The following is a 17,249-nucleotide window of genomic DNA, read 5'->3' on the forward strand; positions in this document are numbered from 1 at the left end:
AAAAATGTATAAAAAAGTATGATAAAAAATGTAGAAAAAAGTATGATAAAAAATGTAGAAAAAAGTATGATAAAAATATAGAAAAAAGTATGATAAAAAATGTATAAAAAAGTATGATAAAAGATGTATAAAAAAGTATGATAAAAAATGTAGAAAAAAGTATGATAAAAAATATATAAAAAAGTATGATAAAAAATGTAGAAAAAAGTATGATAAAAAATGTATAAAAAAGTATGATAAAAAATGTATAAAAAAGTATGATAAAAAATGTAGAAAAAAGTATGATAAAAAATGTAGAAAAAAGTATGATAAAAAATGTATAAAAAAGTATGATAAAAAATGTATAAAAAAGTATGATAAAAAATGTATAAAAAAGTATGATAAAAAATGTATAAAAAAGTATGATAAAAAATGTAGAAAAAAGTATGATAAAAAATGTAGAAAAAAGTATGATAAAAAATGTATAAAAAAGTATGATAAAAAATGTATAAAAAAGTATTGATAAAAAATGTATAAAAAAGTATGATAAAAAATGTATAAAAAAGTATGATAAAAAATGTATAAAAAAGTATGATAAAAAATGTATAAAAAAGTATGATAAAAAATGTATAAAAATGTATGATAAAAAATGTATAAAAAAGTATGATAAAAAATGTATAAAAAAGTATGATAAAAAATGTAGAAAAAAGTATGATAAAAAATGTATAAAAAAGTATGATAAAAAATGTAGAAAAAAGTATGATAAAAAATGCAGAAAAAAGTATTATAAAAAATGTAGAAAAAAGTATGATAAAAAATGCAGAAAAAAGTATTATAAAAAATGTAGAAAAAAGTAGGATAAAAAATGTAGAAAAAAGTATGATAAAAAATGTATAAAAAAGTATGATAAAAAATGTATAAAAAAGTATGATAAAAAATGTATAAAAAAGTATGATAAAAAATGTAGAAAAAGTATTATAAAAATGTATAAAAAAGTATGATAAAAAATGTAGAAAAAAGTATGATAAAAAATGTAGAAAAAAGTATGATAAAAAATATAGTAAAAAGTATGATAAAAAATGTAGAAAAATTTGGAAATTTTATATATTAAAAAAGTTTTTTAGTATTTAATTTTCTTATATATTGTTTAGTATATTCCTTTATTGTTTTTCTGTTCCTTCTATCTTTTATCCCTATCATATCCCATCCCCCTAAAAAGTTTTTTTTCCAATTCTAATCTCCAAAATTTTTTTGTATGTCTTATCTGAATGTTTTCAAGGTCAGTGTTGTAAAATACTGGTTTTTTCTCCCCTTCTGATAAGAAGCATTTAATTCTGAAATGTCATTACTTAAAGAGGTTTCTCCCTTATTCCTCTTTCTCTTATTGATTGATAATGTTCTTATGTAACTTAACGTGTTATCTTAACCTATTATATATACATTATATAAACATTTTAACGTATCTTTAAGTATATTAGGTTGGTGCAAAAACAATATCGTTTTCTCACATTACTTTTTTTTAATTCATTGATATATATATATAGCTCTGTTCTATATCATTTTGAAGCACGTTTTCCGCTCTATCGAATTGTGTTATTCGTTACCGTTCTTAATCTCTTCATTCATTTTTTTGCAGACTTTTCGACAGTATGGACAAAATTCAAATCCGCACGATTTTCTTGTTCCAATTTAAACTAGGCTGAAAAGCTGCCAAGACAGTTTGTGATATGAATGATGTGTTTGGCCCAGAAACCACTAACGAACATGTGGTTCAAGAAATTGCACAATGGTGATGAGAGCCTCGGAGATGAAGACAGTTGCGGCTGACCAACTGCAGTTGAAAACAAATATCTGAAAACCTTAATTGAAGCCGATCCTTGCAAAGCCACACGAGAAGTTGCTGTTGAACTCGAGGTCAACCACTCAACAGTTGTTCGCAATTTAAAGCAAATAGGGAAGTTAAAAAAGTTGAATAAATGGGTGTCACATGAATTGAACGATAAAAAAAATAATTGTTTTAAAGTGTCTTCTACGCTCCTTTTGTACAACAAAAACCACCCATTTCTCAAGCAGATTGTGACATGTGATGAGAAGCGGATCTTCTATGACAACCGGCAATATTTGGCAGTGGCTAGATGCCGGAGAAGTTCCACAACACTTCCCGAAGCCGAAAATGCATAAAAAAAAGGTTATGGTGATTGTTTGGTGGTCTGCAGCCAGTCTCATCCATTACAGCTTCTTGAATCTGGGCGAAACAATTATGGCAGAAGTACTGCCGACAAATTGATGAAATGCACCAGAAGCTCCAATGTATGTGCCCGAGTTTGGTCAATATGAAGGGACCAGTGCTCTTCTATGACAACATTCGCCCACATGTTGCTTAACTAACTCTGCAGAAGCTGAACAAATTGGGCTTTGAGAGTCAGCCTCATCTGCCAAATTCATCAGACCTCTCGCCCACTGATTATCACTTTTTCAAGCATCTCGACAACTTCCTGCGCAAAAAATGCTTCGAAAGCCGAGATGATGCCGAATCAGCCTTCAATGACTTCATCGCTTCGAGAACTCCGGACTTCTTTGCTAATGGGATAAATAAACTTGTTTCTCGGCAAAAATGTGTCGATTCTAATGATTCTTATTTCGATTAATAAAGTTTATTATGAAAGGAGTTATGATCTTTTGAAGTTGAACGTCAAAAAACTATTTTTGCACCAACCTTCCTTAAAGATACGTTAACATTTTTAGATACATATTGCTCTTTATTATAGAGTAGAGAATGTTTAGTTTTTTTCATATATAAATGATTAAAACCTTTTTTTTTTTTTCTTTTTTTTTTTTTAAATATATCTTAAACTTCTTTTTATAGAAATTTACATTATTTTCGTTTTCAAATTTTTAATAAAGAAATATATATTTTTATTTTTTACAGGTTGGTGCAGATATGCAAACAGTATCTCAGTTTTGTAAATGGGAGACACTTCCGAAAAAGAACTTCCCACTTCTTATGCATTCTGTTGTTGGCCAAGAACAGAGGGAAGGAAAGAGCCCATCTTATTTCAATACAGAAGAAGCGAATGTAGTGGTTGACTACATTATGCAACTTAAACAAAGTTACAGAATATCACCATCTGAAATAGGAGTGATCACTCCTTATTGTAAGCAGGTAAAATTGGCTTTTTTTTTCCTTGTCATTTTTAGAATTCATTTTTTTTTTTTTAATTTCATTTTCACCTCAAACAAGGCACAGTACTACTTTGATATAGGGGGCTACTATCTGGGACATAATTGCAGCGACACTATGTAGGGGGTTGAATAGCAAGATGTCTGTTTACATTACACTTGAACTTCTGCATGCCAGTACAGTCAGGGAAGCAGGAATCCGGAAGGGAATTCCAAAGTCTACCAATTCTGGGGAAAAAGCTATTAGAGTAGAAGGCTTTCTAGCATCTGAGAATCTCTACTGTATAGGGGTGGGATTTTGCTTCTTGTCGGATTTGTCTGAGATATTTATGTCGAGAGGGGTGCACAAGGGGGGGGGGTCGTCACAGCATCTACCATTAAAATATTTGTAAAACAGGCAGAGGGATGCAACATTTCATTGATGAGACAGAGACTGAAGCTTTGCTTACAGTTCGGGACATTGTCATTATTGATTGATAATTACCATGCACTTGATCAGTGGAGGAGGATGCAAGTCCTGTATAAAACATTGGTTATAGCTTACTAACATACTTCCTAATTTTTGGCATAGCGCTACTGGAAGGCAATTCAATTCCATCACTTTTTTTTCTCTCATATTTCTGTCTCTCCTGTGCATGTACTCTTTTCTATGTTTTCTTTATTTTGTTTTTCCAATCGTTCTTTTTTTATTTAATAATCATGGAAAGTTTTTTGATTGTTATTTTAATTAAAAATTATTGAAATTAGTTTAATTTTTTGTTTTCTTTTTTTTTTGTTTAAAAATTGTTAAAAACACTTTAAAATTTAAAAAAATTATTTTTGGAATATTATGTATTAGCAGTTCAGCCCGGCTTTTCTCAGGGCCTATGTATTGTTCATAACTTCATGTGCATATGTATATATATATATATATATATATATATATATATATATATATATATTAAAAATTTTGACTCATGTCCAGGTAACCTACATCTGTTTAGATCCAAAATTGGCGGAGGAGTTTGGTAAACTCTGCAACGGTCAATTCTTTCAACTGTTACCTCTTGGAAGCCAAATTTTCACCCAAAAACTGATTAAAAAGCTTGTTGCATGTTTGAATACCCTTTATCTAAAATTTCAAATGTTTAGACCTAAAATTGGCTGAGTAATTTGGTAGAAACTGCAGAGGTAAAGATTTTTTTAACTTTGACCCCAATTTTGACCTCTTAACATTTATTGTTTTGGGCTCAAATCAAATTAAAAAGTTTGATTCATGCCCAAGTAACCTACATGTAAAATTTCAAGTGTCTAGACCCAAAATTGGCAGAGGAGTTTGGTAGAGTTTTCAAAGGTCAAATCATTGAACTTTGATCCCTTGACAGCCAAATTTCTGGCTGAAAACCAATTAAAATGATTTTCTCGAATCTCAATACCTTTTATGTCAAATCTCGAGTCTGTAGACTGAAAATTGACAGAGTAGTTTGGTAGGGAAGTGTACACACAGACAATTTCACTTTTATAGATATAATAGATTGGATACATTTTTTTTGTTTATGTTTGAAATTTTATTTTGATTTCAATAATTTTATTTTTATACTTTCACAAACATATATTTGTTATATAAATTCAAATAAAAACTTTACTTTTAAAATGAAAACTGTTTTTGTATTATTTGGATTCATCTTGAGTGTGATTTTCATAACATTTTGGTCGATGTAACTGCCAACCTTCTTCAGGAGTATCTTGTCAAACTTTGGAATGTTTCGGTCGAACTCGAGAATTTGGACGCAATTTCAAGCAGAACCCTTTATTTACTTCACGGTTGTAGCGTGCTCTTGTTCCATCTGTTATGACTCGATAAAGGTCCTAAGTAATTTGCAATTGTATTTTTCAGTCGCCCACACTGAGGATTGAACCTTTGAAAATCACACTCAAGATGAGAACAGTAGTCTGATGAATCCAAACAATATCAATAACTAATCTTTTTTATTTTAAATTTTACAAGAAATATGTTTATCTCCTATATAATAAGAGGATTGCTGAAATTCCCATCTGGACCAAAGTATCGTAGGTTTGCAACAACAGATGACACATACAAATTTGATTTAACTTTTGCTAAAACTTGGCCAAAATGTTGAGCCAATTCTTCTTAATATAAATTCAGTGTGGGTGACCCTGGCAAAATTCTGATTCGCGTCCCCCAAGGACTTTCAGTGCTAAAAATGCTCCGTTTTATGGCTCTTTTTTCATATTTCTCAACAAAAACTTGATATGTCTAACTATATAGTGGTTTTTCACGGTAGTCAACTCAAATATACATGTGTTAAGGCCTGAAACTATACTGTTATCAATTTACACTGGGATTCAGCATCTCTAGGGGCTCAAAAGAAGTCAAAAATGCTCCAAAATGGCCAAAAATGACACTTTTTGCCCCCATAGCATTTGATTCATCCATTAGATTTTCCTGGAACTTGGACAAAATGTGGAGGACATTGTTCTTAATATAAATTCAGTATGGGTGACCTTGGCAAAATTTTGGTTCGCATCCCTCTGGGACTTTTAGGGCTAAAAAAACATGCCTTTTTGGAGCTTTTTTTCATATTACTCAAAAACTTGATATATATGTCTATATAGTTGTTTTCCATGTTGCTGAATTCAAATATAAATGTCTTAAGGCGTGAAATTGCACCATTTGTCCATTTTCATTGGGATTCGGCGTTCCCAGTAGTTCAAAACGAGGTCACAAATGCCCCAAAATTGCAAAAAATGACACTATTTACCCCTTAACTTTTGCCCCATGCATTAGATTTTTCTGAAACTTGGCGAAAATGTGAAGACAATGTTGGCCCTTCACACTTCTCACATTCATCATTACTTCACTATTTTTGTGGGTCATCTCACATGCAGCACCAGAGCAGGACAACACACGTGCAGCTTGTTATATATTTGTTTTCTTACCACTGTTACTTTCTGTGGAGTTGCTAGAGCAACTTTTATAAAAAAAAATTGATTGCAGTGTATCGAGAAGAAAAATTGATTGCAGTATATCGAGAAGAAAAATGCTGTCAGTGGTAGAAAGCAGTTATCTTCCTCTGTTTTTGCTCAATCTAAAGAGTTATTCAATACTTTCTTTATAATCAGCCAGTGCCTGCAGGTTACCGCTCCAAACCAGTAATCAACAGTACTGACTATCATAGACATTGGCTTCCACTAGCTGCCACTGGAAAAAAATGCCCAACAGTGGAAGCCAGATTATTTAATTTGGGCCAATGCCGCCAGTTTCTGTTAATTTCCAATGATGGCAATGGTCTCCTACAACAACCGTAGTTTCATTTGTTTTCAGAGGGGAGGAGGGCTATAGTGATTCTGTTCTGGATCTGTCATGCTTCCACAGGGCAACTCCAATTAACGGGTCTAGCTAGTGAAATTATAAAAATAAAACTTATTTTTTAAATTTAGTTATTAAAATTGCAAATAAAAGCAAATTGTGTCATTTTTATCTGTATAATTTTGTTAATTTTTATTGTATATTTTTCAATAAATCGCTTCACAATAGAATTACTGAAGTATAATAAAAATGAAGGAACCGATTTGCCTTGTAACCGATTCTGGTAGCGCTATGCCAGAATTTAGGAAGTACGTTAACAGACTATAATCTAAACATCAATGTAAATTTAAATATACGTTTTGAGGAGGGTTTTTTTTTAACCGTCCCATGGGACTCTGCAAAAGATGTACCATAGCATTACCGGTTTTTCTGAGTCACTTCCTGTTTTGAATATCACAGGAAGTAGACAGTGTTAGTTAATTTTACAATCCTTTTCTCTTCCGTGCAACTGCTTTCTCACAGAAGAGATGTTACGAGCCTGTTTCTGCTTTATCGTTATTTTCATGGCAAATGCTCGTCTGAGCTCCAATCTATGCCCCCCCCCCCCCGCCAAACTTTCACAAGAAACACTCATGTAGCTGAAAACACAATCAAGAATTTCCCCCACTCTTAATCTGTGCCTAAAGCTTCTTTTTTAGAACTGCACACCTGCTTTCCAGCTACAATATGGTCGTCTTCAAGTCCAACGTAAACAAGTTCTTGATGAGCCGTTCCCCTTAAATAATCCGATTTACCAAATTTCTACTATTAATGATTACTACCATATTGTCCCGTTGACTACTGTGCACTCTTTAATCCTTATCCTCAAGTGGCCTCTGGGCCTTGATAAGTGATGACTCCTATGTAAAAAAAACCAAAACAAAACAAAAAAAACGTTCAATTATGTTCCTTTTTATTAAATCTAAAAACTGTGCTTATATTACGTCTCCTTTACTTAATCTATTACAATCCTTGTGTCATCTACTTAATATCTTAAAATTAATTTCTATGAAAATGTCTCTGCAAATAAACATGTTTTTTGAAAAAAAAAATCTGCTACTTTAAATATAATTTTTTTCGCAATATCATTTAATGGATTTGTCTTATGTAGTTTAATTTTATTTTATTTTATTATGTGTGAAAAATCCATATTTTTTAAACTAAGTTAACATTCATTTTCATTTCCATATTTTAATTTATTATGTGTGAAAAATCCATATTTTTTAAACTAAGTTAACATTCATTTTCATTTCCATATTTTGATTTATTACATATAGAAATTAATGTTATATTCAATATTCATTATTTCTGTGGAAATGTTTACACATTTTTTTATTATACACCCGTCAATTTTGATGTATGAGGTATGCCACAACAACTAAGTTGTTGCGGCACATATGAACAGAAGCGTGTGCTCTATCCCAACCATCTCAATGAACCTGAGGTCATCTTATCAGCATCAGAAAAAGCCAAACTCTTTGCCAAGAACTTTGCAGCTAATTCTACCCTTTCCGACTAACCCCTTCAACCAGAACTACCTCCCATACTTACAAAGCTGTTTAAATGTTGTCTTTAGGAGAATTGCTTCCTAGCACATTGGAAAACCTCATCAGTATGCCCTGTATTTAAGAATTCAGGTGGTCACTCCTCTCCCTCTTAATACAGACTTATAAGTCTCCTGTGCAACATGAGTAAGTTGCTAGAATCTGTTAGAGAAGTAGTCAACCACCTCAGCAAAAATAACCTTCTTAGTGACATACAATATGGTTTCTGTTCTGCTAGATCTACAGCAGATGTGCTAACGGTTATATCTCATAGGATTAGTGAATCTCTCGATTGTTGGTCTGGGAAACGGGTTGGAAACGTAGCCATCTGTGATAGGGAATAAAATATAGGGAAGTTATGTGTTGTGGTACCGGCTGCGTCTGTGTGAGTACAAAATCCAAGCCAGTTGCTGTGGTGAACATTGAAGTCACCAAATACATGCACTTGTGCGTTAGTATCGAGGGAAAGTGCTGTATCTATGCTGTCAGAAACATTAGGGTACAGTTCTGGGTTGAGGGAGAGCGGTAGAGAAAATAAAAGTAGCTAATGTTATGTTGCATGTTAAGTCTAAAGGCTTACAGATGCTAAACTTCTGACTGACCAACAATATGGATTTAGGCAAGCCCGTTCCACAGCAGACATCCTAACTGTAATCTCAGAACGTATATACCAGTCACTGAACAAAGCGGGGGAGGGTAGAGCGGTAGCTCTAGATATATCTAAGGCTTTTGACAGGGTATGGCATGAAAGTCTTCTCAGGAAAATCAGATCATACAGTATCACTGGAAGAATACTTAACATAATTAAATCCTTCTTAGATAAGAGAAAAATTCAGGTTGTCCTTGATGATCATACATCTAAACAAAATGATATAAATGCGGGAGTGCCTCAGGGGTCTATCCTTGAACCTCTATTATTCCTAATATTCATAAATGACCTCCTTGACAAAATTGTTTGTGAGATGGGTATATATGCTGACGACACCACTCTCTATAACAGAGACGACAGGAAACCAAATGAACACATATCTAAAGAAATGGCCAAAACACTAGAGGATGACCTCCAATCTGTAATGGAATGGGGACATAAATGGATGGTCAAGACTAAACTCGTTTCCTTCAATAATTACAAGAAACCTTCTCTACCACCAATAGCAATGGCCAAAGACTCTTTATCTGAAAGTACATCTTTTAAACTCCTCGGCCTAACGCTCACAGGAAACATGAGTTGGAACAATTACATTGAGAGTATTGCCAGGACCGTTGCGAAGAAGGTAGGTTCTCTTTACCGTGCTAGAAAGCTACTAAGCCTGAAAGTATCCTGTACCTCTATAAGGCCACCATTCACCTATGTATGGAGTATTGTTGTCACATTTGGACTGGTGCATCTGCTACTAGCCTCTCACTCCTAAACAAGGTTCAAAAGAGTCGCCAATCTGATAGGTCCTGAACTGTCATCTAAGCTTCAGCCTCTGTCCCATCGACAAAACGTTACATTCCTTTGCCTGTTCTACAAGTACTTTAACGGTGAATGCTCTGACAAACTGCAAGCACTTGTATCCCCTCGACGTAAATACCCCCGATAAACAACTAGATCCCACCCCTACACAGTAGAGAGCCCTAGATGTAAGAGAGCCTTCTACTCCAGTAGTTTCTTCCCCAGGACAGCTAGACTTTGGAATTCCCTTCCGGGTCCCTGCTTCCCCAACTGTACTGACATGCAGAAGTTCAAGTGTAACGTGAACCGACATCTTGCTGCCCAACTCCCTATACAGTACCCCTGATGCCTATGTCCCTGATAGTAGCCCCCTACAACAAAGTGGCAATGTGCCTTGTTTGGGGTGAAAATGTAATTAAAAAAAAAAAAAAATGTGGCAACAATACTCCATGCATTGGTGAATGGTGGCCTTGTAGAGATACAGGATACTCTAAGACGTAAGTAACTTTCTAGCATGGTAGAGAGAACCCACTTTCTTCATAGCAGCTTTGGCAATACCCTCAATGTATTTGTTCCAACTCATGTTCCCTGTAAATATTAAGCAGAGAAGTTTGAATAAAGAGCTTTCAGGTAGAGTATCATTGGCCAGGGCTATCAGTGTTTAAGAAGATTTCTTGTGGTTATTGAAGAAAAGAAGCTTAATCTTGGCAACATTGAATGTGACCATCTATTTATGTACCCATTCCACTACAAAGTGGAGATCTTTCTCTAAGATTTCAGTCATTTCTTTAGGTATTTGTTCATTTTTCCCCTCGTATCTGTTATAGAGCGTGGTGTCATCAGCAAATATACCCATCTCAGAGACAATTTTATCAGGGAGGTCATCTACAAATATAAAAACGAAAATGTATGTATGTGTGTTCGCTTTTTCTGTATGTCTACAAAAGGCTTTTTTCAGAGAAGCGGTCGCTCGCCTAACAACTTTTTAAAATTTTTTATATCACATGTAAATTGTAATATCTCACAGTTGTCAACGTAGCTCGCCTGTCTATTTAATTTGCTCGACTTCGGGAAGATAAATATTCAACAGTTTTCGCTCGCCGCATGTGGATTAAGCCTTTTCCTATAATTAATTCTGGCTGCATTTTCCAGTTTTCCCCTACCCCCGTGTCTGCAGTAAATGAAATGCTACTCCGCAGTCAACAGTTGACCTCATTAAGTCATTAAAGCGTGCACCTGCCAAATCTAAGTAATTAAATAAATTCAAACGCGTTGCCGTTCGTATGTCGTGGTGGTGCAATGGTTAATACCGCACGCTTTTTTTCACACTTTAATTTACAATTTTGCCTCAAGGGTTTTATTATTTTCCAGAAATCTAATATATACTGACAGATTCATTTTTTTTTTTTAATTTTTTTATTTATTACATTTTCACCCCAAACAAGGCACATTGCCACTTTGGTGTAGGGGACTACTATCAGGGGAAACATCTACTGGGGTACTATGTAGGGATTTGGGCAGCAAGATGTTGGTTCACGTTGCACTTGAACTTATGCATGTCAGTACAGTTGGGGAAGCAGTGACCTGGAATGGAATTCCAAAGTCTAGCAGTTCTGGGGAAGAAACTACTGGAGTAGAAAGATCTTTTACATCTAGGGATCTCTACAGTGTGGGGGTGGGATTTTGCAGCTTGTCGGGTCTGTCGAGGGTGTTCACGTCGTGGGGGCAAAAGAACACTGAAAGGGAAGATTTTAAAATAAATTATAAAGTTCATCTTTTGAACAGCCAATGCTGCAGAAGTTACTTTTCAATTAGCCAAAGAAAATGTTTACCTGATTTAAAAAAATAAACTTTGTTTATGATGAACATGTTTTTCTGTATTTAATAAAGAATATTAAAAATGAAGAAAATCCTAAATTTCACTTTTTAATTTGAAAAATACTTAATTAAAATGGCTATGATACACTACCTGAAAATTTTCATTCAAATTTTTCGGGTAAATGTTCACAGGGAATATGAATTTGAACAAATACATTGAGGTAATCGCTAAGGCTGCTGCGAGGAAAGTAGGTTCTTTCTACTGTGCTAGGTTACTCACAACACCTAAAAGTACCGAGTGTCTCTAAAAACCCACTATTTGCCCATGCATGGAATATTATTGTCACATCTGGGCTGGTGCATCTGCCACTGGTCTCTCACTCTTAGATAGGGTTAAAAAAAAGTCACCAACCTAATAGGTCCCACTCTGTCCGCCAAACTCCAATCTCTGTCCAATCACTGAAATGTTGCATCCCTGTATCTGTTTTACAAGTACTTTAATGGTAAGTGCTTAGACAAACTCAAAGCACTAGCACTCCCTCAAAGTAATTACTCCAGATAAACAGCAAAATCCAACTCCTGCACTAGAGATCCCTAGATGCTTTCTACTTAAAGAACTTCTTCCCTCAAACTGCTAGACTTTAGAAGTCTCTCCCACTCCCGTTTCTCTGACTATACTGACAGTCAGAAGTTCAAGTGTAATGTAAATAAACATCTTGCTGCCCAACTCCCTGCATAGTATCCCTGTTTGTAGCTCCTTATGACTTAGTGGCACCGTGCCTTGTTTGGGGTGAAAAAAAAAAAAAAATTGTTTAAAGTTGTAATTTGACAAGTGCTTTTTTTTTTTTTTTTTTTTTTTTGCAACTTCTATTTTTTGTTGATTTAAAAACTTCTCTATTGTTTTCGTGTGTCCACTCATATCGTGCCAGAGCACAAATAAATGTCTAATTTGTTTGTTTCAGGTACAAAAAATTAACATCTTATTGCAGAAGAAGCAAATAAAAGGTATTAAAGTTAATTCTGTGGAAAAGTTCCTTGGGGATGAACGAATGGTAATCATTATTTCTACTGTACGCAGCAACCCGGGTGATACAGAAGATGTTTATAAGAGTTCCCTCTTGGGCTTTCTCACCAACAGAAAGGTATCTCTCTCCTTTTTCAAATTTTTGATCTCCCTCTCTTTCTTTCTTTTTCTCTCACTCTTTTTCTATTTCTTTCTCTACATACTTCAAACAATTTTTTATGTGATTATGTAATCTTAAATAAAAAATTTTTCTTTTTAAATCCACTAAAAAATTATTGTAACCCTTTATTTAAATGATATATCTACTTACCTGATATAGACTTGGTTTATACAATTTTACCTTTGAAACATTTTAAGCAGCATTTACTTACAGGTACCTAGTGTAGTATTAACCTGGGTGAATTATCTCGGCTTCCTCCAAAGGGAATATGAAATTCACAAATGATCCTCAGCTCCATGTATATTCCAGTCATAAGAAAATGACATACAGCACCTAGCATTCTCAAATGGTCACTCAGCTGATATTAACCAGGCTCCATGTTGCTTAATTTCAGTGATCTAACGAGAACCTGTGTTTCAACACGATTATGCTGTACATGTACTGTGGGGACGATGTTAAAAAATAAATTAAAAAAAAAATCTTTTATCCCTTTAGTTCTTATACTTAATTCGTTTCCTATACACCTATGTAATGATTGCATGCAAGCTGACTGATGTTAACTCTTTTTATCGGACTGCGTGATGGAGTGAAAAAATGCAAACTAAAATATTTCTAAGCTTCATTATGCAATTGTTTTGGATAATTGATTTATGTTTAGGATCCCAACTTTGATATGAAGCCATTGATTTTTGTTTTCAGTCCGTTTTATCATTGTCAGTATGTAAAACCAGTCTTAACATTGGGATGAGAAGGTATTATTGTTATTGTTGATACATACATATGGTAAGAAATCATGTAATACATAATTATATATGTATCTATGTAAAAATATATAACTAAAGGTTGCGACCTCTAAGCAAAAATATTTTACAGCCAAACTTAATATTATTGCTAACTAGCCTGGGTGCCCGGCGTTGCTTGGGTGTTTGAAGGTGTGTGTTAAGCAAAAAAAAAAAGTGGTAGTAGGCAGGCAGGCTCGAACCTGTACCACAAAGGAGGAAAATAACATTAAAAAAAAAAAGTGACGTCATTGCCAAACTGGAAATGGCAAAGGTTTAAATTAAGGCTAATCGATTGAAAAGAGGGGATAACTTTCGAAAATATTGGCCCCTTTTGTGTAGAAAAGTACCCAGCTGAGAGTGAAGGAATTAATATTTTTAGCCAATTTTGCGATATTTGTCGTCTGAAGGGTCGAGAAAATCCGTCACCTCTGTCGAAAGTTTTAGGCAGGCATACAAACCTACATACACACAACACATTTAAACAGACAGGTGAGATTTATATTATAGATTACACGTGCTAATAACTTTCTAACAAGAAAAAAAATTTTCATCCCACCCTACTGTACAAGTACTATGAGACAATGTTTGAAAATAAATTATGAAAAAATCTCTTATCCTTTTAGTTTTTTTTTCTACTTAATGTTTCCTCCTGTAATGACTTCATGCAACCTGACTGATGTTGACCCTTTTGATCAGACTGCGTGATGAAGGGACACTTGTGTAGCACCCTAATTATCAAAATAGGACAACGAACAAGAAGAGAAAACTGATTTCTATATAGATCTTGTAAGATCAAAAAGAAATCTGTATGGTATCTATGAGTGTATGAAAAGCTTTAAGCATTGTGTACTACGAGTTGTTGAAAATAAATTATTGAAAGTCCTTTATTTTTTTGGTACAAGTCTACGGTTGAATCTAAAAAAATTAAAGTATAGAAAATACAGAAAAATCTTAATGATGTACGTATCCATCATGCAACAAGGATTTCATATTCCAAAAATTACGTAATTTGATCAAGTAGTTTTATTTTTTAACTAAGAAAATAAAACTAAATATGAGTTCGTGAGCAAGACAATCTCTTTTTGTTATCTTGAAAAAACAAGGGGAGATAACTTTGGATTATAAATCTATCTTTAAACCTTCGACCTCAGATAAGTTCATTGTTAGACTTTCAACCTCAAATAAGATCACACTTAGGCATTATGATAAATCTATTTTTAAACCTTTGTCAAAGAAAAATAGTCAATTAGTTTATAAAGTTTAATATCATTTTTTTGTTTGTTGTAGCGTTTCAATGTTGCGGTGAGTCGTCCAAAAGCCCTTCTTATTGTTATTGGAAATGCAAAGCCTCTTTATAACGACCCTAATTGGGCCAGGTGAGTTTTGGTTTTATTTTCTCTTATTTCATTATTTCTGGTTAGAATTTATTTATTTATTTTTTTTTCATCCAAAACAAGATACATTATCACAGAGATGGTAGGGGCTACAGCGAGTTAGAGGTCAGATTTCTAAGGCGATTGTAAGTGGGGAGTTGTGCAACAAGATGTTTGTTCACATTACATTTAAATTCTTGCATATGGATGAGGGGAGCAGGGAGGGAATTCCAAATGCTAGCAGTTCAAGAAAAGAAGCTATCGGAGTAGAAAACTTTCCAGTATCTGAGAACCTGGATAACAGTGATTCCCAACCTTTTGTACATGGTGGCACACCATTGAGCTTTTTTTGAATATTCACTGCACACCTATATATATATATTAAAAAAAAAAAAAAAAAAAAAAAAATTTTTTTTTTAATTATTTTCAAATTGAGTGGTGTCGTGATAAAGAAATTAAACGTCTTTATTAAATAAAATGAAATTAAATGGCCTTGCAAAAAGTACAGATGGGTAACATTAAAAAGACAGGATTTGTATCCCACAACCATATTCTATTTAATTATTAATGAATTGTTTTAGGTTATTTTTTAAATGAATAAATTATCATTGCAATTAGTCAATTTAGTTGAATTTTCACACTAAAAATGCACTTTTACTTTTATTGAAAAAGAATTTATCGTTACAACACATCTATGAATAAATTGAGTCAATGTATAAAAAAAAAAAAAAAAAAAAAAAAAAGAAATTCTAATTAAATAAGCATTTCCTTTTTATTACAAGAAAATAGGATTATTTAATTTCATTTTTTTTTTTAATCTTCAAAAATACAGAAATTAAGATATGTTTCAATTTCTCTACAAATTTTTCAAATAAAATTGAATTTTTGACATTTTTGCTTTTCATAGAAACCTTATGTGATGCCATTGCATTTGTTTTTATCTACTGGAGGTTTGTTCTTGTTACTAAACTCGCTTTGGAGAGATAATTAAGCAGTTTTTTTTTCTTTTTTGTAAAACAAGATTTTTTTTTTAAATTAATATCTTAAGACTTTACAAAATAGAAAACAAATATTTATCTTTCAAGGGATTTTTACAATTATTAGGTTGATGCAAAAATGTTTTTTGACATGAAGTTGAATGTCAAAAAACATTTTTTTTTGCACCAACTTATTCATTCCACTTTAAAATTTAAATGAATTTTAGATTTTTCATAGCTGCTGTAAAAACATTTGGTTCCAAAAATCACATGAACTGATAAAGTAATTTTAATTTTAAATAAAATTTTAATTTTATGAGTATCAGAGGGGTGATTCTTTCGTTTGCCTTTTTGACAAAAATCGGGGGGGGGGGGGGCATTAATTGTTTTAAAATGATTTACTTCATAAAAATAAAACTACTTGAACTATTTATGTGATTTTTGGGGGAATTCTTAATAAGAACCAAAACTTGTACTAATCTGTTTGCCAACTACCATATAATTATTTTATTGTTTTTTTAATTTCAGTTTGATATCCTATTGTGCTGAAAATAATGCCATCAAAGCCGAAAGTTTACCTGCCATGGAAGACCTCACAGATTTTTTTAAGTCTATGAAAATAGAAAAAAGCTAATGCAGTGATTGATGTCATTTCTTCTCGTGTGCCTGTTTATCCCCCTCGTCCCAACACTATTGGGACACTTAATCCAGTGAATGGAAATAACTCTTATCCCAATACAAATCCAGAATTTAACCTAATTAACAAAACAATCTTATTAATCATCACGGAACGAAAATCTCATATTCCAAAAACTACGTAAATTGATCAAGTAGATTTTTTTTTAACTAAGAAAATCAAATTTTATGTTGGAGCAAGAACGATCTGTCTTTATACATCATATTTAATAAAGGGATATAACTAAATTTGAACTACCGAGATTATAAAAGCAGTCTTATAAAGGCTACAATATAGTATTAATTGCTGAAAATCATAATGATTTTCTATATAAAAAGCTTTTCGATTAGTTTACATGATTTTTGGAATATGACATTTTTGTTCTGTAACGTCAAAAAAATAAAAATATTTTAAAATAAATAAATCCAACTGGACAGATTATTTTGTGAAAATTTGAATTAGATTTTTTTTCTTAAAAGCATCAACCAACATTCAGCAAAATAAAATATTTATTTTGTTGGATGAAAACTTTCAATGAGAAAAGTACAGACTTAATTTTATGTACAGACATGCAAACATGACTAAAAAATAAATATTTTTTATTCTGATGCAAATTCTTCACTTGAATAAAAACTATATTTTGTTTTTACTGACATTTTAAAATTATTATTCAAAATAAAAATTGCAAAAATTTTTTACAGGGATCATTTTATTTTTTTACCTGGGTGAGAGTTCTTTGATTTTCAGTGTTATCTCACCTTTTTGGAATTCAGAAAAAAAAAAAAAAAAATTCAGCTTTTTTTTCTTTAAATTTAGAAGAAGTGGTTTCACTTGGGATATTTTTGTCTTGTTTATTTCTTGAATCAAATATTTTTAATGTTTTCAAACTTTATTACACACAAACTTTTAACCTCCTTTTTACAGAATAATCTAATTTTAACAAATTTTA

The 17,249-nt window shown here is 32.6% G+C and overlaps 1 protein-coding gene across 2 annotated transcripts in view; it reads left to right on the forward strand.

Annotated features, from left to right (window-relative positions):
- LOC145285957 (putative helicase mov-10-B.1) overlaps window positions 1-16,996 on the forward strand; it is an 84,848-nt gene extending 67,852 nt beyond the window's left edge. For both annotated transcript variants that reach the window (XM_080134899.1, XM_080135454.1), the window contains exons 14-17: window positions 2,909-3,142; window positions 12,271-12,450; window positions 14,562-14,650; window positions 16,153-16,996. In XM_080134899.1, the coding sequence (XP_079991025.1) occupies window positions 2,909-3,142; window positions 12,271-12,450; window positions 14,562-14,650; window positions 16,153-16,258 (609 nt within the window). In that variant the 3' untranslated portion in view covers window positions 16,259-16,996. The remainder of the gene's footprint in view (window positions 1-2,908; window positions 3,143-12,270; window positions 12,451-14,561; window positions 14,651-16,152) is intronic.
- Window positions 16,997-17,249: the final 253 nt, after the last annotated feature.

This window comes from Euprymna scolopes, chromosome 1 (genome assembly GCF_053919585.1).
Source record: "Euprymna scolopes isolate OS-2025 chromosome 1, ASM5391958v1, whole genome shotgun sequence".
Taxonomy (NCBI): domain Eukaryota; kingdom Metazoa; phylum Mollusca; class Cephalopoda; order Sepiida; family Sepiolidae; genus Euprymna; species Euprymna scolopes.